Consider the following 26,786-nt stretch of genomic DNA (forward strand, 5'->3'; position numbering starts at 1 on the left):
CAATAACAGAAAAGGAAATTTGTGTATTTTTTTTTTTACTGTGCTGTCCATGGTGTCAATGAAAATAAGGTTGTTAAAAGTTGAACTAAAAAATGAGAACTGAGTTGAGATTCAGTCACTAACACAGGATAATGCAAATTTGTTTTAGACGTAAAATTAAAAACATCATTATTTTTATGACAAAATTTTAAAATCCTTTCATGACTTTGTCCAACAATTTAAATGACCCCATCATCCATCCTCTGACACAAGTAACTTAAGTGAAAGGTTACTTGAAACTTCACCAATGGAACCCTGAAAATTTAATGATATACCTTTCTGGCAGCATTCTTTCATCTTTGTCACCTTGATACAGTTCCTAAACAGAAAACAAACTAATGCTACTCAAATCTACATGTTTACATAAACTCACATTTCATGTGTCATCTGTTCTGAAGAGTCTTTTTCTAAAATTAGTCCCTACAGGTCTTGAAGTGTGTGACTCTCATTTTGACACACAATCATACAATGGCTCCAACTTTTGCTGCCTGACTCATATGTCCTCTGAAAGACAAACATTGAGAGCTATTTGAAGTAGTTCATTTACTTTTCTGTTACACATCATTACACCTAAAAGGGCTGCCACACAAATATTGAACACTTACAAATCATCGTTTTTCTGGAATACAAGAGTGTATCTCTTTGCTTCTTGGCACATGTATCTCTGGAGTATGACAGTACAATCAGTGAACTCATCCTTTAAATTGATGAGATGTTATTATCATTCCTCTTAGTTTTACCTCAACTGGGAAATGTTCACATAACCATTTAGATGTGTTGCCTTAGATCAGCATTTATCCAACTTTTTCCCCAAGGCATCCACCTCTGCTGGCAAAAGTGCAGGAAGCAGGATCTAGGAACATTATTCCAAGTTGTAGATGGCAAATAGAACATTTCTTTGAACTCTCATGCTTTACTTTAAAATACATTAGAATTAATTTTGTACTCTATTCTATAATTCATTCATTCAACAAATATTAGGGGCCTACTGCATGCCAGGCATTATTACAGGGATACAGTAGTGAATAAATATATTTGTGTTTGTTTTTAACCTAGTAATATTTTAATACAACTGGCACAAATAGAAAAACAAAAACTTTGCCAAAGCAAAGAGCAAAACTGATAATCCAAGATGGAACAATTATTGCTTCAAATACTACTAGTCATGCTATTGCAACCTGAGAGTATATTTGCACCCATTTGAGCAGCGTAGTCTTGGGCTAATTCCCAGAATACAAACCCAATGGTAAATATTTACTCTAGATGAAAATATCTGAGTTATTAGAACTAACAAGGTTGTCTTCATTTTACCATTAGATTCTGCCTTTAGGTTCTGAAATGGCAAAGGTAGACATCCACTTTAATACCTGGAGAAATATATAAAGCTAATTCTTAAAAATCACATGAAGGGGATGGGGCGTGGGGTATCATTCTTGACACTTCAAAGTTAAGTCTTGATTTCAGCACCACATTGCTAACAATTGCTTTTTTTTTTTAACCTTAATTGAGCAGCTTCTTCCAGGTTCTTATGTATCTGCTGATTAGCTTCAAAAATATGGGAAAAGCAAAATCTTACATAGGACAAACTTTTGGATTTCTCCCTGCATCGAAATGCTGAACATTCCTGTTGTTATTCCATTCTATTGGTCTGGGATCAAGGTTGACGTGAAGATTCCTTGAAAAGTATTAAACTCCTCAATGGTAATTTTATCTTAAATCATTTGCTTTTTGATTATAAGGTCTAACTCCAATAACAAATGATTAATATTGCTGTCTGTGGGTATGTGGCATATGTATTTTTTACTGGAGGCAGCTCTTTATAATAGCTTTATAAATTTAAAATAGCACAAGTGATTTCCTGTTGGGGTTAAGAGTCCTCCAAAACTGTAGTGACTGAATAACTTGCACGAAGCCTGGCTTTCCTACCTGGAGCCACCAAGTCAATCATCCGAAATTACTACAAAGAACTCTATGTGCATAGATGTTAATGTGTTTCTCTTGCAGACGATGTACGACCACCAAAATTCAAACTCCTTCAGACTGGTTAATTAGAGAAAAGGTAAAGAAAATACCAAAATATATAGACTTCACAACTACAGGACAGTGGTTCTTAATCCAGATTGTGTATCAGAATCATCTGTAGAACTAGTATGAGATTTTGCTGTTTTAAAATTCAGATTGGGGATCAGTGTTCGTAAATCTAACCTGAGAGGGGCCTAGGAATGCATACCTTTTAGAAACTCCACAAATGATTCTAATTTAAATACTCTAAGACTGCTATGGTTTAGATATTTGTCCTCTCCAAATCCCACATTGAAATTTAATCCCCAGTGTGGTGGTGTTGGGAGATGCGGGCTAGTGGGGTGTTTGGGTTATGGCAGGTAGAACCCTCATAAATAGACTAATGCCTTCCTGTGGGGAGCAGAGGTAAGGGAGTTCTCACTTTACTAGTTCCCACCAAAGCTACTTGTAAAAAAAAACAAAAAACAAAAACAACCCTGGCACTTCCACCCTCACTCTCTGGCCATGTGATCTCTACACACATAGTGCCCCTTCCCCTTCTACCATGAGTGGAAGCAGCCTGAGGCTCTCACCAGGTGCAGATACCCAATCTTGAACTTCCTGGCCATCCAGAATTGTGAGCCAAATAAATCCTTTTCTTTATAAATTACCCAGCCTCAGATATTCCTTTATGGCAATACAAAATGGACCAAACGAAGGCTAAACTTCATTTTATTCCTGATCATAATATGGGCCTCCTGGTTTTGTGAAGACTTAAATTTAGTGTGCCTGGAGGCTAGAATCTAGATGGTTTAATGTGCTAGTCACCTCAGTTTTCTCACACTTCATATAAAAGACAATGCTTGAAAACCAGAAGTAGCCACAGTCTCCAGCACAGAAATTCCAAGTTACTCCAGTTTCCTGTGTATAAACTCGCTCATGTGCACAGCACCAGCCTACCTTCAAGTCTTGGTGTTATAGGCAGGTTCTCTCTCAATATTAGGTGATTTTAAATACGTAACCTTGTGCTCACCAGTAAGAAGCCTTGAACATTTTATATTTGAAATTTTAAGGTCAGTTTATTAAGTTCAATGATGAAAGCTATCAGAAGAATATTCTCCTGAAAATAATTTTTTCTTAGAAAAAAAGAAAGGAAAACAAAACCCTCTGAGCATAGCCACAGATGCTGTGGCAGTCAAGCCTCTCTGCAGATGGGGACAGTTCATTAGTCAGCTGAGTCACTCTCTGGGTCAGCAGGATTATAGTCTGGATCATCTTCATCATCCTCCAGCTCCAAGTCATCCATTTCTTGGAACAAAGATTCATCTACCTCCACGTTGTTTCCAGCTGGAAAAAAAAAAATCACCTTTAGTCTTATACTCAGAAATAAAAGATACAACTCATTGGCACTACCAAACCGAAATCTCTAAATATGCATGTGAGGTAGGAGTGATGAAATCCCAAACTATAATTACTACATATCATACCAAAAGTGATTTGTATTGGTCAGTAGAGACTCTGAAATTTTAAGAGCAACTTCATGTTTCCAGTTCATAATCTAAAAATCCAGTTATTAAAAAGAGCTTTACATTCTTTATAAAAAGAATTTATAATGTAGCATGTTATAAGTTGAAGACAAGGATGATATGTTCTCATGGTTATAGAAAATTATCACTGACCATGGGACCTGTATGAGGAGTTACGTCTTCCAGTAGTGGCAGATAAGCATTGTTAAAGCTCAGCCATACTTGTTAATTAATTGATTTGATTTGATCTTCATTCTCACCCAGTTCCCCTTTTAACCAATGGTATGCCTTCAGTTACAATGTCTAAAGCCTATAGGAAACAATACCCAGGCTCTGCATTAAACATCTTCACTCTTCAGTGTGTCTGAAGTAGATAATACAATTAAGTCCTGGCCAAAGAATAACCGGCTCTGTCTAGGAGACATAGCAAAGGCATCATGGAGTAAATGAAGTCTGAAATATCTTCATGATAAATTTGAATGCACCAAGAAGAAAAGGAGCCAGGAGGAAGCAATTTTAGGTAGAAGTATATGCAAAGGGAGAGAGAAAATATAAGACCTTGAATAATTCTAACTGGAAGATGAAATTCCTGAGAAAAAACACCTGAAAGTAACATAGATGAAGGCCAGACTGAGAAAGACTGTGTAGGTCATTCTCTCCCTATAAGCAGTGGAAACCATCAAAGGATTTTAAGGAGAGAAATTTTATGATTAAATGTGGGTTTTAGAAATACCATCTCACAGGGAGTGACTATAGAATAGATAATGGCACTAGAAGGAGGAAGAGATTTAGGGAAATAATTTAAGAAGCTACCACAAAAATCCAGGTAAAAATGACAAAACATTTAAATCAGAAAAGGAAAAGGTATCAAAAACTTTAAAATGTTGCCTGTCAGTAAAGGCCTAGCTTAGATTAGAAAGCATTTAGCAGTAAGCTGTATCAATACTGCCTCTTAACCTTCTTCAGCAGGTAATTCAGAACAAGGCTGAAAGGCCAGAAGCTAAAGGATTCCCAACTGGCAAGACAGACACAACAAAAGGTTAATGAAGTACAGAACTCTAGAGTGCTATCAGAGGTGTGACTGAGTATGGAGCCCAGTTTAAGAAAACACATGTAGGCCATAAGCTCCCAAGGGGAGAGAACTGGCCCATACTGTACTCTGCTGCATCCTCGGTGGCCAGGACAGTGCAATAAATATTTCTGAATGAATGGATGATGGATAGATGGAAGAGAAGAGGATAGGTGGTAGGAGAAAAGCACAAGGGACTAGATGCTCCAAATACATTAAGAGTCATATGAAAGGCTGGTGAGAGGGAATGCTAGACGTTAAACATCAGGTTTTTACAAGCTCCATGACAGACCATGGAATAGTTTTCACAGATCTGTGATACTAGAAATTTGAAGAAAACAGGTCACCTGAGTCACAATAACCTGGTTTACTAGTTGTGAGGATAGTGTGATCATCATTGTTTATCTATTTCTATCTTTGATATTGCTTAAGTTATCAAAAAATTTAAAATAATGTTGCTATAGAATTACAACATTCATTTCAAATGTATAAATTGGTCAACCACTAGAATTTATTCTCCAAAATGTATTTTTTAACAGCCTTGGGAGGAAAAAATGTACAATAAATAAAGTTCAGTTTGATTTTCATGGTTCAAAATTAAAGAGACTACATTATATATATGTGGAATTATTATTATTATTATTTTTTTAATAGAGTCAGGGTTTCACTATGTTGCCCAGTCTGGTCTCAAACTCCTGGGCTCAAGCAATCCTCCTGCCTTGGCTCTCCAAAATGCTGGGATTACAGGTTTGAGCTACTGTGCCCATCCTACATGTGGAATTCTAATATTATCTTACCATCCTCCAAGAACTGGATATCAGATGTGTCAAGATTATGATCCGTTTCAAATAGTTGTTTCCCTTAAAAAAAAAAAGTATGTTTAATTCAAATGGCATAGTTTTTCTCCATTTTCACTACGACACTTAGAAAGCAAGTTTGAAAACCTCTTTTTCCTGTGAATTTCAATAAATTTCTGAATGTATTCAGTAGCTGAGTGGCATATGAAACGTATCTGCATTAAAATGGAACAAGTGAAAACTCAGTCTGCCTTAGGGTACTAGAAAAACAAATGGGTTTGACTCTACTACTTCTAAGACATGATCCTGAATGTCCTTCTATCATAGGATCTAGCAATTATAACACTTATATCAAAGATAAGCCATAAAAATTAATTACAAATTATGAGTAGAGAAATATCATCTGGTAGATATGTTTTCTCTTTTTGTCCTAGATGCCTATGTATATTATTTTCTTACAGAAATCTGACCAAATGATCCTCTTGCTATGTAAAAAATGATACAGGAGGGTTTAGGAAGAACAGGAATGGCAGGGGAATCATACCACTTAATTTATTTTTTCCTGCTTGTTCTTCTTCTTTCATCCTTTTCTTTTTAATTTCCAAGAGTTCTGCATCAAACTTGGCCTTCCAATTTAAGAAATTCTCAATTGTAACTGGAGTACCATGGAATAATTGCTTAGAAAATTAAAAAAAAAAAAGTCACCAGATTAATGAAACAGCAGTTTAACAAATAAATCCTAATAGTATCTTCTAAATAAATAAACATAACCCCTTATAAGAAAAACAGAAAAATTAATGTTTGAATTTTTGAAATATTTAAACTGATTTCTGCCTGCACTGGCTACTCTCACTGGTTTTGGCAACATACTTTGGAGTAGTCCTTTTTTTTTTTACTTATTACAAAAAACAAAGATAATATGCAATGTATTTACTGTATTTACCACCATAGCTCTTCATTGTTAAGAAGAAAAGTTGTTGCTGTCTGATATGGTTTGGCTGTGTCCCCACCCAAATCTCAACTTGAATTTATCTCCCAGAATTTCCATGTGTTGTACGAGGGACCCAGGGGGAGGTAACTGAATCATAGGGGCCTGTCTTTCCTGTGCTGTTCTCATGATAGTGAATAAATCTCATGAGATCTGATGGGTTTATCAGGGGTTTCTGCTTTTGTTTCTTCCTCATTTTTCTCTTGCCACCGCCATGTAAGAAGTGCCTTTCACCTCCCACCATGATTCTGAGGCCTCCCCAGCCATGTGGAACTGTAAGTCCAATTAAACTTCTTTTTGTTCCCAGTTTTGGGTATGTCTTTATCAGCAGCATGAAAACGAACTATTACACTGTCAATAATGACATGTTTTGAATACACATCAATTTCTAATACTAAATCATTGCTTTGTCACTTTATTTCAAAATATGAGGGTTTCTTTACATTTAGTAACTATTTAATTCACTGTAGTATAGGGGATTTATAATTCTAAACTCTATACCAAGCTTGTCCAACCCATAGCCAGAGAGCCACATGCAGCCCAGGACAGCTTTGAATGTGGCACAACACAAATTCGTAAACTGTCTTAAAACATGTTTTTTTCTGCAATTTTTTTTTAGCTCATCAGCTATTGTTAGTGTATTTTATGAATGGCCCAAGACAATGCTTCTTCCAATGTGGCTCCGGGAAGCCAAAATATTGGACACCACTGGCTCTATATCATAGGTGAAATCTTTATACTTCTTGGTCTTATCTGCATGAGTTTTACTAACTTTTACTGATTATCATTCATTACTCACGCTATGCCACCAACCAAATGAAGGACTTCTACAATTTTACTCTTAGTAAAACTTTACTAAAATTTACTTTTATTTATTTTTGTGATTTCCAAAAAAAAAAAAAAAAAAAAAAAAAAAAAAAAAAGCTGCTATTGATCAAAAAAACCCTCAAAACCCAACCAAGCCACCAAAAACCGATTTAAGAAATAATAAAAGAAAACAAGGCTTTTAAATATACCTTTTCAGCTTCTTCTGCTTCTTTTTCTTTTTGTTTCTTTTCTTCTTCTCTTCTAGTTTTTATCTGATCTACTATTTCATTCAATTTTTCTTGCACAGCTGTCACTAGAGTAAAAATCATCACCATACCAAGATTTTCTTCAGCCTATGTAACGCAAAAACGTGATGAGGAATAAATTCTCAGAAAAATAAAAGTCTATACATTTATAATGATTACTAATTTGGTTATACCCTATGTTCATACAGTTCAATAAAAGATCATTTAAGTGAGCATATATATAAATAATAATATCTTATTTGAAAAGTCATGTAAATGTGCCATATCCAACCTGAAACAGATACTGTAGTTCAGCAAATTCTGTTTAATAATCATATAGGTAAAATTCAGAAAACTGTTTCCTCTAGTAACTAGCAACATCCTTTCTCCAGCATGATTTCAGTATTTTAGATCTTTCTATTTTAAGAGCCGTGACAATGAACTGCATTTTGAGGCCAGAGTGATTTCTAAAATAATAGAATAATAAAGAATGTAAGAAATACTGTAGTTTATCTATATCAACCTTTTTTTCTATAGATTTGAAATGGTTTAAAACCAAATATAAAAGCATCTCAAACTCATGAAAAGGATATAACTCAAAAGGCTATTAGGAAGTTGGTCATTTGAAGGCAGAAAAAAGTAACAAGATAGGGTTCCAATGAAGAAGACAAAAATAATTTCAAAATATACTAGCCAGAATCTCAGTGCTAGAAGCAGAGATTACTAAACATTTCTTTGACAGGGCTGGCCTCAGCAGTATCTGAATAGGTATTGCATCTCCTGGGCCCTCTAAGTACTAGGCTTCAAGCTAGCTCCTACAATGCAATTCATTGGGGCTTCTCTGTGGTGTTTCTATGCTAACCATCCTATATCTATGACTAAACAAACTTCTCCTGAGTGACAAACCCATATTAAAACTGACTATTTTGGGGCAGTGACTTGATGTCCCACCGTCATCTCAACACAAAACCATCATCTTCTCCTCAAAACTTATTCCTGGATGATCAATCTCCGCAAATCACACAACCATCCACCCAGCCTGAACATCCCCATCCCATCATAAGCTCCATCACTGCTACTGATCTATTCTTAAAAGTCATTTAAGTCTGTCCATCAACACTGTTATAAGCCTAGCCCGGAGTACCAACATTTTCAGCTTGGAATACAAGAAACTCCTAACTGGTCTTCTTAAAAGCTATGATCTTAAAACCTAACATCAACCTCCCCTGACCACTCAATACATACATACGTAAACACACACACACACAGAGAGAGAGAGAGACAGAGAGAGAGAGTCACAGAGAGAACTAATCAATTTATAAACTGAAGCACCACAAAACTGATCTAGTCAGTCTCTTGCTTAAAACCCCTTCATAGCTTTGCAAACCAATCAGGACCAAATCCATATTTTGTGAACAGTTTAGAAGACCCTTCAAAGAAGACAGTAGCCTCTTTAGTTACGCCACTTATCACCACTAACTTCAAATCCTAAGTTCAATAAATTTTGTGTGACTAGAAGTTCTAGGAGAAATAATCAATCACTTGCTCTCTCTCACCTCAATATCCTTTAACAAGTTTGTTCGTCTACCCTGAAATTCTTCTACTCTATTTCCTGGCCAACTCTTCCTACAGCTCTCAGCTACTCCTGGAAGCTTCTCCAGAACTTTGTGTATGTCAACCCATATAATCTTATATTTCATAAGATTCCATCATAGCATTTTTCATACAGAATGGTTTCCAATTTGCTAATCCACACTGCTCACTAGAGAAAAAAAAAATTCAATGAGACCAGGGATGGTGTCTTTCTTGTTCACTCAACCTAATGCTTGACACATTTCAATAACAAAACTTTCATATCCAATAAAAGTAGGATATCTTTTAGAAAAGTTAAGTATTCCAATAGAAAAGCAAAAAAATAATCATTCACATGGAAACTGGACAACTCAGAAGTCATACTAGTTTCACATCACTAGTATTTTTTAAATGCAAATTATAATTACATTCCATTTTCACCTTGTCATCATTTTATGTCCAAATGAAAATATCTGGTATTAGCAGATGTGGGAAAACAGATACCACAATGACTACAGTGAGATCATAAATTGGCACAACCATTTTGAAGGCCAAGTTAGCAGTATGTATGAAATTATTAAGTATGCATTCCCTTTAATCCAGCAATCCTACTTCCAGGAAACACTGAACTAGTATACTCATCAGCAATTCTTTCTTTTCATTTATTCAACAAACATTTGAGTGTCTATTATGTGCCAGGCACTAGGAGTACAAAAGAGAACCTGCTCTAAGGACTTACAAGTAGTGATACATAAGAATGCTGAAAGAATTATATACTAATTCTTAATTATGTGTTAATTATATATCAGGCAAAAATGAGAGACAATTGTAAATTGTTTTAGAAAAAGAGTAATTACATATACATACAATGAGATTCTATACAATAACCAAACATAATGACTCATATATGTTTAACTGAAATGAAAAGATGCTCACATATATTATGTGAAAAAGAGGATGTTATAAAACATTACACATAAAATGATCTAACTTGGATGGGAGAGGGGGACTATGTATATAAGCATAAGGAAAAAAAGTCTCACACTAGATCACACCAAAATGTTAATAGACAATTAATTATACATGGTGGGTACAATTAATAATAATCTTTATTTTCTTCTTCTTCATGATTTTTTGTATCTTCTGAGTTTCTGTAATATGAATTTATTATTTTGATACCGGAAAATTATAACAATTATTTTCTGGAAAACAAAGGACAAATATTCCCTGAACACACCTGAGGCTCAGGAAGGTGTCAAAGAAATCAAAACAGCCTTTTTGAAAAGAGACAGTTTGAGTACAAACAAAATATTAAAAACATGGAAAAATTCACTTAGACTATATAATTTACATTAAGGTGTGACTGACTGAATATAGCATAACCATCCCAGGTTCTCTGCAATGTTTTAGAAGATGTTTGAAGAGCTGGGCAAGGTGATTCATGCCTGTAATCCCCGCACTTTGGTAGGCTGAGGCAAAAGGATCATTTGAGCCCAGAAGTTCAAGGCTGCATGAGCCATGATCATGTCACTGCCCTGCAGCCTGGGTGACAGAGCAAGACTCTGTCTCCAAAAAAATAAAAATATTAAAAAAAAGATGTTAAAATTAGCATAACTTTATGCTAGGTCACAAGGTGAATAGGGCCCAAGATCAGCAAAAATTCCTATCTGATACATCTTCTTTCACTCCTCATTGTACAACAGCTCCAGATATTTTTACAACATCAACATTTTGGTGACCACTGGTCTTTAGAATACGTAAGTCATGTCTAAGGTGGAGATATGTTTTCTGTCAATTCTTCTTAAACAAATAAAGGTAGAACTTCTGACTTTAAGATAGTGGTATAAGAATTTTACCCCCCTCCCTACTCTCTACTCTGAAGAGCCCCATGAAAACTCTACCCAAGCATGAGTATATTTTAAATACCTGCCAAGCCCAGATTATGGGTAGCCTATCCCACAATAAAATTAATCCAGTAAAACGTTTTTTAATATCCATTTTTATTTCCACACAAGCCTCCCCTCATAAAGGGGTCATAAGCCATTACTATTGTTTGTAAGCTTCGGGAGGAGGAGAGATGGGAGAAAAAAATCAATCGCTAGTACTTCTCTCAGACTATAGGCAACTAGCGTGTAACAAGTCAGAGAGGGAAGAAGTTTTAATTTTTTAAAAAAGTTGAAAATTGTAGCTACATATGGGACTAGGCATTCTAAAAACCAAATCAAAACACTGTTTACAACTTAAAGTACCCATTGGACTTTTTATCACTCATGACATGAGCGAAAAAGCCATGGGGCTGACTGAGTTTCAAGCAGGGGCACTGGAACAAACTCTATTACTCAAATTTTAAAGGGACAGTAGGAAACAAAAATAAAGATGCTCTGTGATTATGTATCATGAATTCTGCTTGGTCAATGTACTATTTACACAATAGCATTTTCTAACTCTTGAAATTAATATGTAATATTTAAGGCCAACAAATGCTGCTACACAACATAGAATTATTATTTCCTTACCTGTAATGCTAGTAATTTTAAAATGTCTGAGACATCATTATCTTCTAGGTTTTCCTGGGAGAATATTTCATAAAGGGGAGCTTCATCTGGGTATTTTTCACTGTATGTAAACTTGAGGGTAGTCTGGACAGCTAAGACATAAGATAAGAGTTTGATGTGAATACCTTAAAAATATACAGGTAGATATCTTTGTTGAATCAGTAAAAAGTAGCACAACAGATTTTCCTATGAAGAAAAAGGTAAGAGGCCAGATGGATAATCACTAATGTAAACAACACATACCACAAAGAGATAAGTGAAACAAATCATGGGATTACCAAAAATCACACTTACACATGAAGCACATTTACCACTTACTGGTATTTTACCAGACTGCATGTCTGAGAAAGAGGATGAATAAACACCACTCATTAAAAACCTTTCCTAAGATAAACAAAAGGCACTGAATACAACACATTTTTAAAAACTACTACCGTATGCTGATTTTCAGCCTCTACCAGAGCCAGTTCCTACCTGCAGAAGATCTGGCTGTAGCCCTGGAATCTATATTTAAATCCACACAATGTCAGCAGGGCTAATTAGTGGCTGGATGGCACCGTTTTGACCTCGACAGTATAAAAGGTTGTATGGGAAACTTTTAACCTAAGTCATCTAGATATTCTCACTCACTCTTTAAGACTGTGTCAATTTACGGATCTCACACTTGTACGGAAGTAAAACTCCTATGGGCATGTCAGTGCAAGGTGCCTCTCTGCAGCGCAGGCCACTGAGTTCTCAATTCCACCAGGCAGTCTGCGACTAAGCAGTAGTACGAAACATTTTCTGTTAAGACTTTTTATTACAATGATCTTTTTCCCAGAGTGCCATCTTTTGTGTAACTCACATTTTATATTATTAAAACCTACTGATTTTGATGAAGCAATACAAATTTATACTGCTCTTCATGGACAGGGAAAAAAAGCACCTTAAAATTTGCAGGTTTGATATTTTATTTTTCATGTTATGATATTAACAAGGAATTTTATGAACCAAAAATTGCAAAAGATTATGTGTTAGATGTCAGTAAGAAACAGTATCTTCTGGCATTTTCCTTTCTTCTTTTATTAGCACATTTTTAGTTTTATTGCTGCAACAAGATTTTTTTTTTTCATTTTATTTCTTCCCCAGCTTTCTTGAGGTATACTCAACAAATAAAAATTGCATATATTTAAGGTGTACAATATGATGTTTTGATATACATATATATTGTGAAATGATTATCAGAACCAAGCTAATTAACATCACCTCACATGATTATGATTTGTGTGTGTGTGTATGTGGTGAGAACACTTAAGATCACCTCTTTTAGTAAACTTCAAGTATACAATACAGTATTATCTATAATTAATTACAGTCATATGTTGTACATTAGATCCCCAAACTTACTCATCTTGCATAACTGAACCTTTGTACCCTTTGGCCAACATCTCACCATTCCTATTACCTCCCAGACTTCAAACAATCAATGCATTAAAGAAGAAATTTAAAGGGAATTTTAAAAATATCTTGAGACAAAGGAAAATGGAACATGGCCAGGCGCTGGGGTTCATGCCTGTAATCTCAGTACTTTGGACAGTCAAAGTAGAAGGATGATTGCAAGTCAGAAGTTCAAGACCAGCCTGGGCAAGAGAGTGAGACCTCGTGCCTACAAAAAATTAAAATATTGAGCTGGGAATGGTAGCATGTGCCTGTAGTTCTTGCTATTTGGGAGGCTGAAGGTGGAAGAACTGCTTGAGCTCAGGAGCTGGAGGCTGCAGGGAGCTAACAGAGCACCATGGCACTCTAGCCTGGGCAACAGAGTGGGACCCTTGTCTCTAAAAAATATTTAAAATTTTAAAAATTAAAAAAAAAAAGAAAATGGAAACACATCATACCAAAACTTATGGGCTGAAGCAAAAGCTGTTCTAAGAGGAAAGTTAATAGCAATAAATGCCTACATCAAATAAAAATAAAGTTCTGAAGAAACAATTTAACATGCCCCTCAAAGAACTAGAAAAAGAAAAAATGGCATGAAATCAGCACAAGGAAGAAAATAATAAAAATCAGAACAGAAATAAACGAAATACATTAGAAAAACAATAGAAAAAGTCTAACAAAACAGCTAGACTAGAAAAAAGGGAGAGGACTAAAATAAATAAAATCATACATGAAAGAAGATATTTTATAACTGATATCAGGGATGGGGAGATACTAGTTATAGGATAAAAGGTTTAAGACAAGATGAGTAACTTCAGGTCTACTGTAGTGCATTATTATTACAGCTAACAATAATGTACTGTATACTTAAAAATTGCCAAGAGATTAGATATTAAACGTTCTCCCCAAAAAATTAAAAAGTAAATTTAAAAAATAAAGTTTATCATTGTGGCAAATTAGTTTCTTCCTCTTTTCTATCAACAGAATTTTATACTTGATTTGTTTCACGTGCATTATATCCTGAGAATATTCTTTAACACTTAGTGTACATAGTTAAAAATTAATTTTCACCATGCAGGTATATTAAAATGCATTTAACCATTTAAAAAACTAAGTTTTTTTTTTAAGTAACATTTACTGATTCTAGTATAAGTAAAAGACATTCAGTAGAGAAAAGTTAGGAATAAAATAAGGGAAAAATAAAATCACAAATAATCCCATTATCAGGAAGAAATCACTATGTCCATTTTGGTATATTTTAAGTATCTTAAAAATATTTCATAAAACTACATTTTTTTATCTGCATATATCTACATTTTAGACAAAATTTTATTTATAGATGGATGAAATTTTGCTTAAAATGTACATATTCATATATAAATATAAAATCTCAAAAATGAGAATACTTCCAAGTCTTTATGCAATACCATCATATTTCCACTTTATGTCACTGTTTATTAGTTAAGAAAGAAACAATGATATTACAAACATCCTTGTATGTATTATTTTGTATTATGATACTGTGCTTAGAATAGATATCCATAAATACAGTAGTCATTGTATCAAAGAATATGAACATTTTCAAAGTCTCCTGCTTCATGAGTCCAATAGTTCTCCTGAACATGTGTATTGATTCGTATTCCAAAGAGCATAATGCTATCTGCCAATACTAATAATTTACTGGAAAAATTATTTCAGCTTGCATTTTTAATTACCTGTGAGATTGTTCTTTTAATGCTACCTTTAGAAATTGTACATCAATGCCCTTTGCCCACTTTCCTACTAGTTTGTTCACTAAAAAGGAGTTTTCGGGGAAAAAAAGTACAATGCAGGATTTAGTTTCAAAGAAATAATTTTGAAAGTATGGAGGATAATGCACTGAGTATACTTATTTTATAGAGCTATTACTAGCTCCTAATAAAGCTATTACTCAGAATATGGGAGCTCTCACAAGACATTTTTATATTTTAGTTTTCCATTTCAGCATAATCTTAAAGAAAATTTTATTTGGATTATTTACCCGTGAGCATCACCGCACCATTCTGGAACCTACAGTGGCATCACATGAAGCCCAAATCATGCCACTGGCTTATTTACAAAGGAAAATTTTAAATGGTTTGAAGAGCAGTCAGTATAGTATTTACTTCATGCTTTACAGCATTATAGAAAATTTTTTAGATACCAATCTGCAAAAGCATATTGGTTATCAATTTGGTAGTAAATAAATGTATTCAATATCCTTTTAATTCAGATTTCAATAACGTGTGAATGCAAACCTCATTTTCAAGTACACTAAACAGATTTGGAGTTATCAAGCAATACCATAAAAGTTGGCTATTAACGACTGCTCCTGGCAGAATTTAGGTTTCTAGCTTCAAAGGGGGGAAAAATGTGTAGGGTTGTTAGTTTCAATTTACATAACCTTTTTATCAAATTATCAACTAATGTGACTAAAAATAGAAATAAACTTCAGATACCATTCCCCCAAACAACTCCAAATTTAATTTATTTAATATTAATTTATTGGTTTTTATAGTTAAATTATTTCAAAAGAAAGAGACAGAAACTTGCAGATAGGTGTATATCTAGCCCCATTTATAACAGCAAATGTCCAGTGAACAATCTAAATGTTCAGAGAAGAACAGCCATGAAAAAATAAAGGAACCACACAACCACTGAAATATGTTTGCACGCAAAGTATTGCTTTGAACAAAACAAAAATCTCCTACCTTTTCTCCATCTGCTATATTATTAATATTACTATTTCACTTTTAAAAACTAAGCTTATTGTGCCAGACTATATTTCATTAATTTCCTCTCTATTTCCCTAGAAATCATGTTCACACAGTAAATTCTGACTAGAAATATACAACATTCATAGTAGATTCGTAACAGCCCCTTAGCACCTCCACACTGGCAATATCCAGCATAATGCCTACAGAATGAGTGAAATTCCTGAGAAGCTTAGAAAAACCACAAGTATTTTTTATGAGACTTACTTTCATCATTTTCTCCAGCCTCAGATGTCACAGTAATGGTGAAGCTGGGTGGATTTTCTGATAATACTGCAAGAAAATACACACAGAAGTTATTGAAATGCCTTCTAAGGCAGATGCTTTTCCTTATTAGCAAATTATCAGTCCTGGAAACTGGTCCCTAGGCTATATTTCCATTTCCACAAATACAGACTAAACAGAACACTGAAATGATAAAATTACCGTCAACTTTCTATTTAAATGCAGGGTTGTCTTTAATCTGGAAAGAAATAACTATTTTATAGTTATATTAAAATAATATATTTATATACAATATATATTAAAAAATAATATATATTATATATTATATATAATATATAATAATATATATTATAAAATAATATATTTATATATAATATATATTTTTTATATATTTTTATATATAAAATATATATAAGTTTTACCAAGTCAACTAAAATAATTAAGTAGTTTACCTTTTATTTTAAAATCTCCACCTATACATGGAAAATTACATTCTTAAAAAAATCCCAAACATAATGGCAAAGTTTCATGTTTCCCACCTGAAACTACCCACTGATATTCATGTTTCACTGATTTTTATACTTATGTATTGTGAGATATAACTCAGAATCTCCCTAACAAACAGTAAATACCGATTTGTTAAAATTAGTGTCTTCTTGCTGTCATTCTCTACCACATCATCTCTAAAACCGAACTTTCTTTCACACATGCTTACTAAGCCTCTACCATCTTTCACAGAATTACAAATCAATTAACTATGAATGTAAACATCAGATTGCACGTAATTTACTCAGCAAGACGAAACATGTAAAGCAACATTTATATAAATAACAAAGTTTTGTATGTCATTTTATAGCCTATTGTCTATCTAATACTAATCTCTGTTTATTATCTATTCCTCAACAAGAACGCTGTAACAACTCTATAAGAGCTCCTAGATCAGTATCTGGCAGTATCTAGAAACTCAATTAATATTGCCCCAATAAAAGAACTAAATGAATAGAATGAAAGGAGGAAAAACAGCAACGAAGAAAACTTGTACTCAGAACCATCTGAAAAGTAAACAAGGAAACTTCAAGCCACCAGGAATGGCTGCTAAGCCTATGAGAAAAGCCTATGCCTCATTTGCTGTCCAGGAAGCACTGGTACCTGTTAAGGCTGGCAGCAGCTCTGCAGGCTTTTTCAGAAATGAAAGAGCAATAGATCACTGAAGAAGCAATCATGGAAACTATTCAACTTTTCCTACCTGGGAACTTTCTAAAGCCATTATAAATATATACTATCAACAGTATTTTCTGGCTGGGCACAGTGGCTCATGCCTATAATCCCAGCACTTTGGGAGGCCGAGGTGGGCAGATCACTTGAAGCCAGGAGTTCAAGACCAGCCTGGCCAACATGGTGAAACCTCATCGATATTAAAAACAAAAAATAGCCAGGCATGGTGGCGCATGCCTGTAATCCCAGCTACTCCAGAGGCTGAGGCACAAGAATTTCTTGAACCTGGGAGGCAGAGGCTGCACTGAGCCAAGATTGTGCCACTGCACTGCAGCCTGGGCGACAGAGCAAGATTCTGCCTCAAAAAAAAAAAAAAAAAAAAAAAAAAAAAAAAAAAAAGATAAATAAAAAACCCCAAACCAATTATTTTCAAGATAGATGTCTTCATTTTAATTGAATTTAAGGTACTTTAAGAAATGATGAACACCTGTGATTACTAGAAAATTGTTAGATAAAAGACTCAGGAGATTCATATTTTAATAGGTCTTGGGGAGTCCAGCCCATGCTGAAAAAAGTTTCAGCCCACCGAAAGGTTATTATAATAGAGCCATAATATAGTTGGCCTCGTCTATATTTTAACAAATACATGTAAAATATAGTTGATGTATTTCATTCTTATTTCCTTTCATGACCAACTTTAGCAAGTCATGAAATGTAAACACTGCAACTATAGAAATAAGGGATCAGCCCAATGACATTCCAACTTATTACCACTTTCTAGAACTCCCTGAAGCTATAGGTCAGGGGTAACCAATACTCAATTACAACAGGTAACATTTATTGAGCATCACTTTGTGCTTGTGCTATGCTATGCATTTACACGAAAATCCTGTACTTCTAGCACAAGACCATGATTTATACTATTACTATAATTCACTAAATTTTCAATGCCATCAAGTATGAGATACACTTTACGTACCACTAAGAAAGAAAAATAAGCTGCCAACTAAACCGACATGTAACTGATTATAAGACGAGTCCATATTTCAGAGATGTTAAATGTAAAATATGTCTTAAAAATAATTAAATGTGGCCAGGTGCCGTGGCTCAAGCTTGTAATCCCAGCACTTTGGGAGGCCGAGACGGGCGGATCACGAGGTCAGGAGATCGAGACCATCCTGGCTAACACAGTGAAACCCCGGCTCTACTAAAAAAATACAAAAAACTAGCCAGGTGAGGTGGCGGGCGCCTGTAGTCCCAGCTACTAGGGGAGGCTGAGACAGGAGAATGGCATAAACCCGGGAAGCGGAGCTTGCAGTGAGCTGAGATCTGGCCACTGCACCCCAGCCTGGGCGACAGAGCAAGACTCTGTCTCAAAAAAATAATAATAAATAATAATTAAATATACTATCACCCCAATTTTACAGATGTGGAAACTGAGATACAGCGCTTTTAAATAATTTGTCCAAGGTTATCAGGTAGTAACTGAACAAACAGAATGAACTATATAGAGCATCATTTAAAAAGAAAACATATTTCCAGCTGAGAAATTCCAAGGAAGTCATTTGAGCTAGGCTGTGAATCATGAGTGGCATACTGGCAAGCAGAGATGGAGAAGGGAAATGCACTTGAGGGCACCATGGAAGCAAGGGCCTAATGGTGGGAAAGCTAAAGATATATATACGGAATAAGAAATTATTCCGTTTGCTGAACTTTTATGTGAGCGAAGAAAACTAGGTGAAAATACAGTTGAAAGTTTAGTTGTACACAATCTTTTTTTTAGCAATAATCTGATCAGAATTGTTCTCAAAACATAGGAAGACAAATCTAACAACAGCGCATAAAATGAAAGGAGGGAAACGACTACAGGCAGTATGAAACTAGGTCACTATTGCGATAATCCAGGCAAAGGTAATGAGGTCCTGAACTAGGACGGCAGCAATGGGAATAGCGGGAAACGGTGGTGATGATATTTTAAGTTGGCAGGCTGCAGGCTGAGCATGTGATGCAACTAACAAATATGAGTAATAACAAAAAAAATCAGACATGATATATTTTAATGACACTTCAGGACTTTCAGTTAGAAGTGTTGAACATGCAATCAGAAATGGGCGAATGGTGGTAAAGAGAGCTGGGCTTTAATTCAATTTGGGATCATCTACACAGAGGTGATAGCTAAAGCCATTAGACTAAATGAGATCATCAGAAATGTAACACAAAGAAAAAAAAGCCAACATAAGCTTTGTAAGGAATCCTCAATTTGGAGAACAAAGTAAGAGGAAGTAGTAACAAACTCAAGAGGTAACAGTGTTATGAAAATCAACGGAAGTGAGTTTCAAGAGCAGGTGAAGAATGATTCTCCTCATTCTACCCCATCCTGCCCACTGTCTCTTGTCAGTTTCCTAGCAAGCGGATTTCATCACATTGTTACCTGCTTACAGCAGCAGTTCCCTATCCATATACAGTGTGTTGGAATGAATTGTGAGAAAGGGGTAGAATCACAGCCAGCACGCTAAAAAATACGCATAACTCAGTCTATTTCATTTGTGAAGTCACCCCACCTATTAGAATCTGAGTCTGATGTGGCAGTGTCTACAATATGCACTATATGGTCTGTGTGGGAATAAAACGGGCAATGAACTATTGCCCTGTCAGATCACATCTAAGTCCCTGACAAAGCCCTCTGTGATGTGGCCCCTGCTTATTGGTCAAGTCTCATTTTCCCTAACTCTCACTTCTCACTTCATGTTCTAACAATACCCAAATAACTTGTCCTTTGAACATATTCTGATCCCTCAGAGTCCTGCTTCTGCATATGTGCGTCCCAGGCTGGAATACCCTTTCCCTAGTCTCATTTACTTGTTAACTTGTCATTACACCTAAATTTTCCAAAACAACTCATCCCCTCTCCCTAAATGTATCTGATGTCTGTTTCCCCAAGCTGAGATCCTAAAAAAATGCATATAGTAAATATCTGGTAAATGAGGAAACCAAAAAATATGGGAATGTTAGCAAGAATATCAGTGAACTGCCAGACCTGGGGAGCCAGATAGAACAGGGAGGCAAGATGGACCAGAAAGAAACTGATGAACTATCAATCCATGAGAAATCATGAGATGCATGTTCAATAAAAGCATGGGAACAAAAGAACTAAAGTGTACAAAGGTTATGGGAAGGAGTAATTTTCAGGGGCCAAAATGTTAGAGATGGCATTTTCAAGGTGTGGCAATGCCCATGTGCAGCTAAAAAAAAGTGGAAATCAAAATCATTAGTGGAAAGAGACAAGAAATTATGAAGCCATATTAGTGGAAAAATCAACTAAGATGGTATTTCTAGTAAAGAGTATCATATGTTTGTTTTACAATTATAAGGTATAAGGTATTTTCACTCACATTATTTCTCATTAAACAGATACAGAGACTAAGGCTTGGAGAGGCTAAGTGATTTGTCCAAGGACACTACAAAAAGTTGCCACTATAGAGAAAAAACGTGAAGCAAGTACAGCAAAGAAAAAAGATTTTGGGAAGTACTGCTAAAAATCCCCCAATATCCACTCTCCCCTTATTTAAGTTATGCCACTTTTAACTCAGCATACTGACTACCCAGAATAAAGACTACATTTCCCAGTTTCATTTCCAGCTAGCCCTCACCAAATGACTAAGTTCCCACTAAAAAGATGGAAGTAGATATGCCCTCTGACAGTTTCCAGGAAATTTCCTTAAGAAACTTGCCTTCTCTCACTTCTCTCTGTTCTTCTTCCTTCCTTTATTCATCCTACTTCCAGGAAAGGGAATGTTACCATCTTGGCCATGAGTGTAAGACTACATCTTAGGGATGACAGAGAGCTACATTAGAAGATGGGTCCCTGAGGAGTTCTTGAAATAGAGCTGCCACAACTCTCTTGCATGTGCAAGAGCACATAAGCAAGAGCAAAATAAGTTTTTACCTTTTTAAAAACCAATGTTATTGGGGGTTTTCTGTCACAGCTGAATCTAATCTTATTAAAATAAGTATTTTTTAAAAACAGAAAAAGGGATATTTCAAAGTTGGGCAGTAACTAAAATAGGGATGGGAAAGTTAATTAATTGAATTCACAGAAATAGATAATTCCTAAGTTCTGATAAAAGACTAATCCCATTACCATGCATTACTGTGAGTTAGGGTAAGTAGAAGAAAGATTGGTCTTCAATAAGGATGCCAGACTTCCACCACTGTAAGTAATTAAAAATACTTTTGAGGGCCGGGCATGGTGACTCATGCTAGCACATGATGACTCAATCCTAGCACTTTGGGAGGCTGAAGTGGGTGGATCACTTGAGGCCAGGAGTTCAAGACCAGCCTGGGAACATAGCGAGACCCCAATCTCTCCTAAAAATACAAAAATTAGCCAGCCATGGTGGCACATATCTGTAATCCCGACTACTTGGGAGGGTGAGGCAGGAGAATTGCTTGAACCTGGGAGGTGGCAGTTGCAGTGACCCAAGATGGTACCACTGCACTCTAGCCTGGGTGACAAAGGGAGACTCTCTAAAAAAAAAGAAAAAAATTGAGAAAAAGAGTAAGCTGGGCCAGATGCAGTGGCTCACGCCTATAATCCCAGCCCTTTGGGAGTCGGAGGTGGGAGACTTCCTTGAGGCCAAGAGTTCAAGACTAGCCTGGGCAACAGAGCAAGACCTCTGCTGATACAAAAAATGCAAAAATTAGCCAGGCATGGTACTGCGAGCCTGTAATCCCAGCTACTCTGGAGGCTGAGGTGGGAAGATCACTTGAGTCCAGAGGTCCATGGCTCCAGTGAGCTGACTGGGGCACTGTGCTTCAGCCTGGGTGACAGAGTGAGACCTTGTCTCAAAAAGGAGAGGGAGAGGAGAGAGGGGAGAGGGGAGGGGAGAGGAGGGGAGAAGAGAGGAGAGGGAAAGGAAAGGAAAGGGTAAGGAAAGGAAAGGGGAAGAAAGGAAGGAAGGAGAGAGAGAAAGAAAGGAAAAAAAGAAAAAGAAAAGAAAGAGAAAGAAAAAAGAAAGGAAAGAAAGAAAGAAAAGAAGAAAGAAAGAAAAAAGAAAAGAAAAGAAAGAAAGAAAGAAAAAGAAAAAAGAAAAGAAAGAAAGGGAAAGAAAGAAAGAGAGGAGAGAAGGAAGGAGGGAAGGAGGGAAGGAAGGGAAGGAAGGGAAGGAAGGAAAGGAAGGAAGGAAGAAAGCTAGCTGTTGGCCATAGAGGAAGGGCAGAGAGACGTTAGGGGACAGATGGTGGTGAAACTGATAGAATTAAAGATTTGTCAAAAACAGGGATAAAGAGGTAGAAGCTAAAAGGTACATTAAGAGATACACAAATCACCTTTAGTTTCCACAAAATATGAGAGAGCCCATATTAAAATAAGCACCTCTGGTTGTTAGGGAGTGTCTGACCTTTCAAAAAGTATGACTTAGAACAAACTGCTTTTACAAGATGACTTCTTACCTATCTCAAGATACAATTATAACTGTCAAATGTGAATGGCTGCTGCTTAGAGGTACTGATAAAGAAATACAGGATTATGTACTCCTCTTTGTAAGGCAAACAGAATTAAGGAAACTTGGCTTTTGGTTAACCTGATGCCAACAAATTTGTTTCAATAAAACTCCCCACAGCCAGAGATTTCAATACATAAATTGAAATAACCAAATTCTACTACCTTAGCAGGACCTTGTCAAGTGAAGAACTACTGAAGGAGAATGTGGTATCAGGAGAGTCCATTTATATTTTGGAAGACTAGTTGTTAGGAGGGTTGGATCAATGTGCAATCAAGCTACAGAATAGGCAAAAAGAAGAAATTGCATTATGATTTGTTATAACCACAACAAATGCAACACTGGACCAAAAGTACTTTGCAAATAGTCAAAGCAATTAATTCTGAGGTTACGCTAAATCTATGTGCCTACGTCTATGGGCTGGACTGTGCCTCTTCAGCATTCACATGGGGTTCCGTGTACTTAACAAATGCTTCTTTGTCAGGCACTCAGTCATCCATTTAAAAAAAAAAAGTATATTTCCTTCATCAATAGCATTGAGTATTAACCAAATTTAATAATTAAATGTGATTCAAAATGAAGTTACAAAACCTCATTTAGTGTTCCTTGGCCAACTGACACAAGCAAGATCTCTTTCTTAAACCTGGCATGAGAATACAAAAGTATGGAATCATAAATACAAAAGAAGGCTTTAAAACAGCAAATCTTGCAAATCTCCAAGATTTTAAAAGATCAGACATGGAAACATTTTATTTCAAAATCCTCTGCCTTTTCCCCAAGAGGTTTCATAAAGAACTTGATCACTAGGAAGGCAACGTTCCCTAAGAACTATAAATAAAGACATCTCATTTTAATTTATTTATTGCAAAGCTTGTAGAACTGTTGACAGGAGTTACAGACAGATGGCTTATCTGATAGTGCAGAATACCTGAATGCATCAAAAGATTCATAAATTGTCTTTTATTACCCTGGCTCAGAATCCTCAAGCACTTGGGCATCTGATAAGAATTTCACATAGTGAACTATATCAGAGCTGTCAGGGCCTAGTACAATTTGAAATACCCACAAGATTATTTCAGGGTTAAAAACCAAAAAAAAGGTATCAGTTTTATAAATGCTTATATGCATAGGATTTAGTGAGGGATAGCTTATGTCCAAAGAAATGAAAAGAATAGCATATCCTGCTTTCTTGACTCCGCCTACAGTGTTTATATCTATTATGTTTCCAAAGTTCTGGAAATGACCAAACATGATTAAGAATATATCCAACAACTGACCCTATATTCTATTTTAGACACAGACATATAAGCAAGGATAGAGAAGGGAGCCAGACTCCATACACACTCACCCAGTTAATGACACTCTCAAACCCCTCTTCACTCATCCCCTTAACATCCTCACAGCACAGATGTACTGCTGGTGAGAGAGAACATGAACAGGACTGGAGCTATACAGGGATAGCTGAGAGGCATCTGCCTGTTGGCAAAGCAGAACAAAATTTGCTACCATTGCAAGCAGTGATCAAAAGGTGGAACCAAGAAAACTAAGCTAAACGATGAAAGGGGGAGGGGTTGGAGTTTATGAGTTAAAGTAATATACCTTCCACAATAAATTCTGACTATCAACCATAGGCAACACTCAAAGGAAAGGATGGCGAATGTAAATGCACACACCTAGTTTCTACTCACTCATATTGGCTTTATTTGGCCGCTTCTCAAATCTCAGAGGAGCCATATTGATATAGTTATGTAGCATTTTTATAATCATCCGAAGCATGGCTTAATAGAGAAATCTCATCCTCTAAATTATACCTAATGAACTTCTCATTACAATATTTTACATTAGCCCAACCTATCAAGTAATCTTCTGCTCTCCCCAATCTCAGCTGGAGCTGAATCCCAAGTCCCATATGTCTGGAAGGTGAAAGAACAGGCAGGCGTTCCGGACGTAACTCTTAGTACCAGCCCTGCCGCTAACTCGCTGGCGGACAGTCCAGAGCAAGCCACTTAGCTTTCCTGAGCCCCCAAGACCTTGACTTGTAGCAGGATCCCCAGGCTAGATGATGTCTAACCTCCCTTCCAATCTAACAACCTATGAATTTATAGCGGAACGAAAATTTGGGCCACATTATCCATTAGGCATTCTGCTGAATGCTAGATTTTTTTTTTTTTTTTTTCGTAAGAAAAGAAACCCGACAGACTTCAGGGACTATACTACTCTCAAAACCTATCTGAGTAACTGAGAACAGTACTCTGAATCCCATAAACTAAAACAGCATCGTATGAAAAACAGTTTCTACCTTAATAAAGGTGAAAATGTGAAAACTAACATCCTTGCAGCTGTGGAAAAACGAATCTCACTTGGAGTATCTTTTCTCTTAATGTATTATAAATCTCAGGTTGCTGTAGGTTACACAGAAACCAAAGTAACCCCGACTCAATTTTCAGGCCTGACACCTTCCAGCATCACCCGGACTTTTAGATTTCAGGGACAAGCAGAGAAGGGGGAAAAAGTCACTGGGTTGCTGGTAAGTGACTGAAGAACTTGAGAAGAGTGGAGGGCAAGGTGGCCGCGCGGCCTCACGGTCCCCTTCTCCACCCCAGCCTAGGAGGCCCAGAGCTGCGGCGGCTCCTGCCCGTCCCACTCCACCTTGGGGCGGCTGCAGGCTTGCGGCCGCGGAAGTCACCTGTGAAGGAGTCAGGGTAGATGGACTCCAGAGCCTCCAGCTCGTTGCGCTGCTCCTCGCCGTAATCTGTCATCGTGGCCCTTACTCTTGCCCATGGATTGCCCAGACACCTAGGCGGCGCGCAGCAGCCCAGACAGCTGCAGCGCCGGGAGAGCGGGCGGCGGCCAGGCGGGCGCAGGCGCAGAGTCCCCGGCTGGAAGGCCCAGGGCCCAAAGCCAGACCCGGCCTGCTTAGCTACAGTTAAGCGCCGGCCTCCGCCTGCTCTCTACTTCCAAGTTCGACTAGTTCTGCCTGGCCAGGGGGGCACTGATTTGCTGCCTGTCCCACACTCGCTCGGGACTTGCTGGGACTGTGCGCGCGGTCTGGCATTTGCTAAGGACACCTACAGCCGGCTGCTGGGCTTTGCAGGCCCTGAGCCTTAGAAGCTTCTCAGCGCGGCATCCTCGCTCGATGAGTCTGGGCTGAAAGGCCGGCATCGTGCGCCAGGGAAAGAAAGCGTCGCTGGTGGCCGAGACTGGGCGACGGGCATCGGGTGCCTTTTCTGGTTTCCGATTTGACCCTGTGGCGTAGGTGCTGCGGTCTTGCTACCTAGTGTGGACTGGTGGGGGTCAGGAGATTTCTGCGCTTCTTGAACTCCGTATTGCGTGGCGTCCCACGGGAGTTGGACGAGGGGCTGGGACCAGGGTAGATTCCACTGTGCGGGGGAACAAAAGCTCTGCACTGCCTTGAATGAGCACGGAAGGGTCGGCCTAACTGCTTAATAAGTCGGGGTGGATCCGCGGGGGAGAAATAGACCCTAGGTCCGGCTTCTCGGTTCAGATCTTTAGGTTTAACTTGTGAATTTGTGAAATGAACGCGGCTTGACGTTTTATAGATCTCAAGATGTCCGTGACTGTGTATTTGTGAATTGGTGAGAGGAATGTCGATCTCAGTAATAACAGTTTTAATATGCAATTAAAAATTGCAGTACCCCAGGAAATATTGAGAACCTTTAATTTGGTAATACCACTTCCAAGAATAAACTTGAGCAGGTAGCATGCATCTGTGATCTCCAAGGTCATTGCAGCAATTACAAAGAAAATTTTCAAAGTGCCATGATGGCAAAAGCTAAGAAAATGGCTAAATAAACATGGTTAACTTTATGAAAAGAATATTAAACAACTGTGGTAACAATAATAAAGGATCCCATGTTCCTTTATTATAATATTGTGCAAAGTCGAAAAAATGGAAAATTTTAAGAAAATACTCAAAAGCTGTTCCCCACTTTATTTTTCTTTGTTTTGATTTCTCTGTATTAAAGCTGGTTTCACTTGTATAGTGGGAGGAACACTTTTTAAACGAAAGCTTCCTAA

At 36.8% G+C, this 26,786-nt stretch overlaps 1 protein-coding gene across 3 annotated transcripts; it reads right to left on the reverse strand.

The window, feature by feature from the left end:
• Positions 1–3,092: 3,092 nt before the first annotated feature.
• On the reverse strand, positions 3,093–26,144 carry RWDD1 (RWD domain containing 1). Of its 3 annotated transcripts, none has more exons than XM_050786632.1 (8): positions 25,435–25,711; positions 22,913–23,026; positions 16,015–16,080; positions 11,561–11,691; positions 7,437–7,580; positions 5,977–6,109; positions 5,433–5,495; positions 3,093–3,387 (listed from the first exon to the last, which is right to left on the reverse strand). In XM_050786632.1, the coding sequence occupies exons 5-8, from the start codon at positions 7,560–7,562 to the stop codon at positions 3,266–3,268; spliced, it is 444 nt and encodes a 147-aa protein (XP_050642589.1). In that variant the 5' UTR covers positions 7,563–7,580; positions 11,561–11,691; positions 16,015–16,080; positions 22,913–23,026; positions 25,435–25,711; the 3' UTR covers positions 3,093–3,265. The 3 variants fall into 3 exon arrangements, with proteins under 3 accessions (XP_050642589.1, XP_050642590.1, XP_050642588.1); XM_050786633.1 differs by lacking the exon at positions 25,435–25,711 and adding an exon at positions 24,097–24,235; XM_050786631.1 differs by lacking the exon at positions 22,913–23,026 and having other exon boundaries at positions 25,435–26,144.
• Positions 26,145–26,786: the final 642 nt, after the last annotated feature.

The sequence above is a fragment of the Macaca thibetana genome, chromosome 4 (genome assembly GCF_024542745.1).
Source record: "Macaca thibetana thibetana isolate TM-01 chromosome 4, ASM2454274v1, whole genome shotgun sequence".
In the NCBI taxonomy this organism is placed as follows: Eukaryota; Metazoa; Chordata; class Mammalia; order Primates; family Cercopithecidae; genus Macaca; species Macaca thibetana.

Bases quoted from the DNA above. Each gene is read 5' to 3' on its own strand.
- RWDD1 (XM_050786631.1), bottom strand. From the start codon at position 25,507: ATGACAGATTACGGCGAGGAGCAGCGCAACGAGCTGGAGGCTCTGGAG. The intron at 6,110-7,436 runs GTATATTTAAAA...TAATTTTCTAAG, and splicing joins AAGCAGAAGAAGCTGAAAAG to CAATTATTCCATGGTACTCC. The intron at 5,496-5,976 runs GTATGATTCCCC...TTTTTTTTTAAG, and splicing joins AGGAAAAAATAAATTAAGTG to GGAAACAACTATTTGAAACG.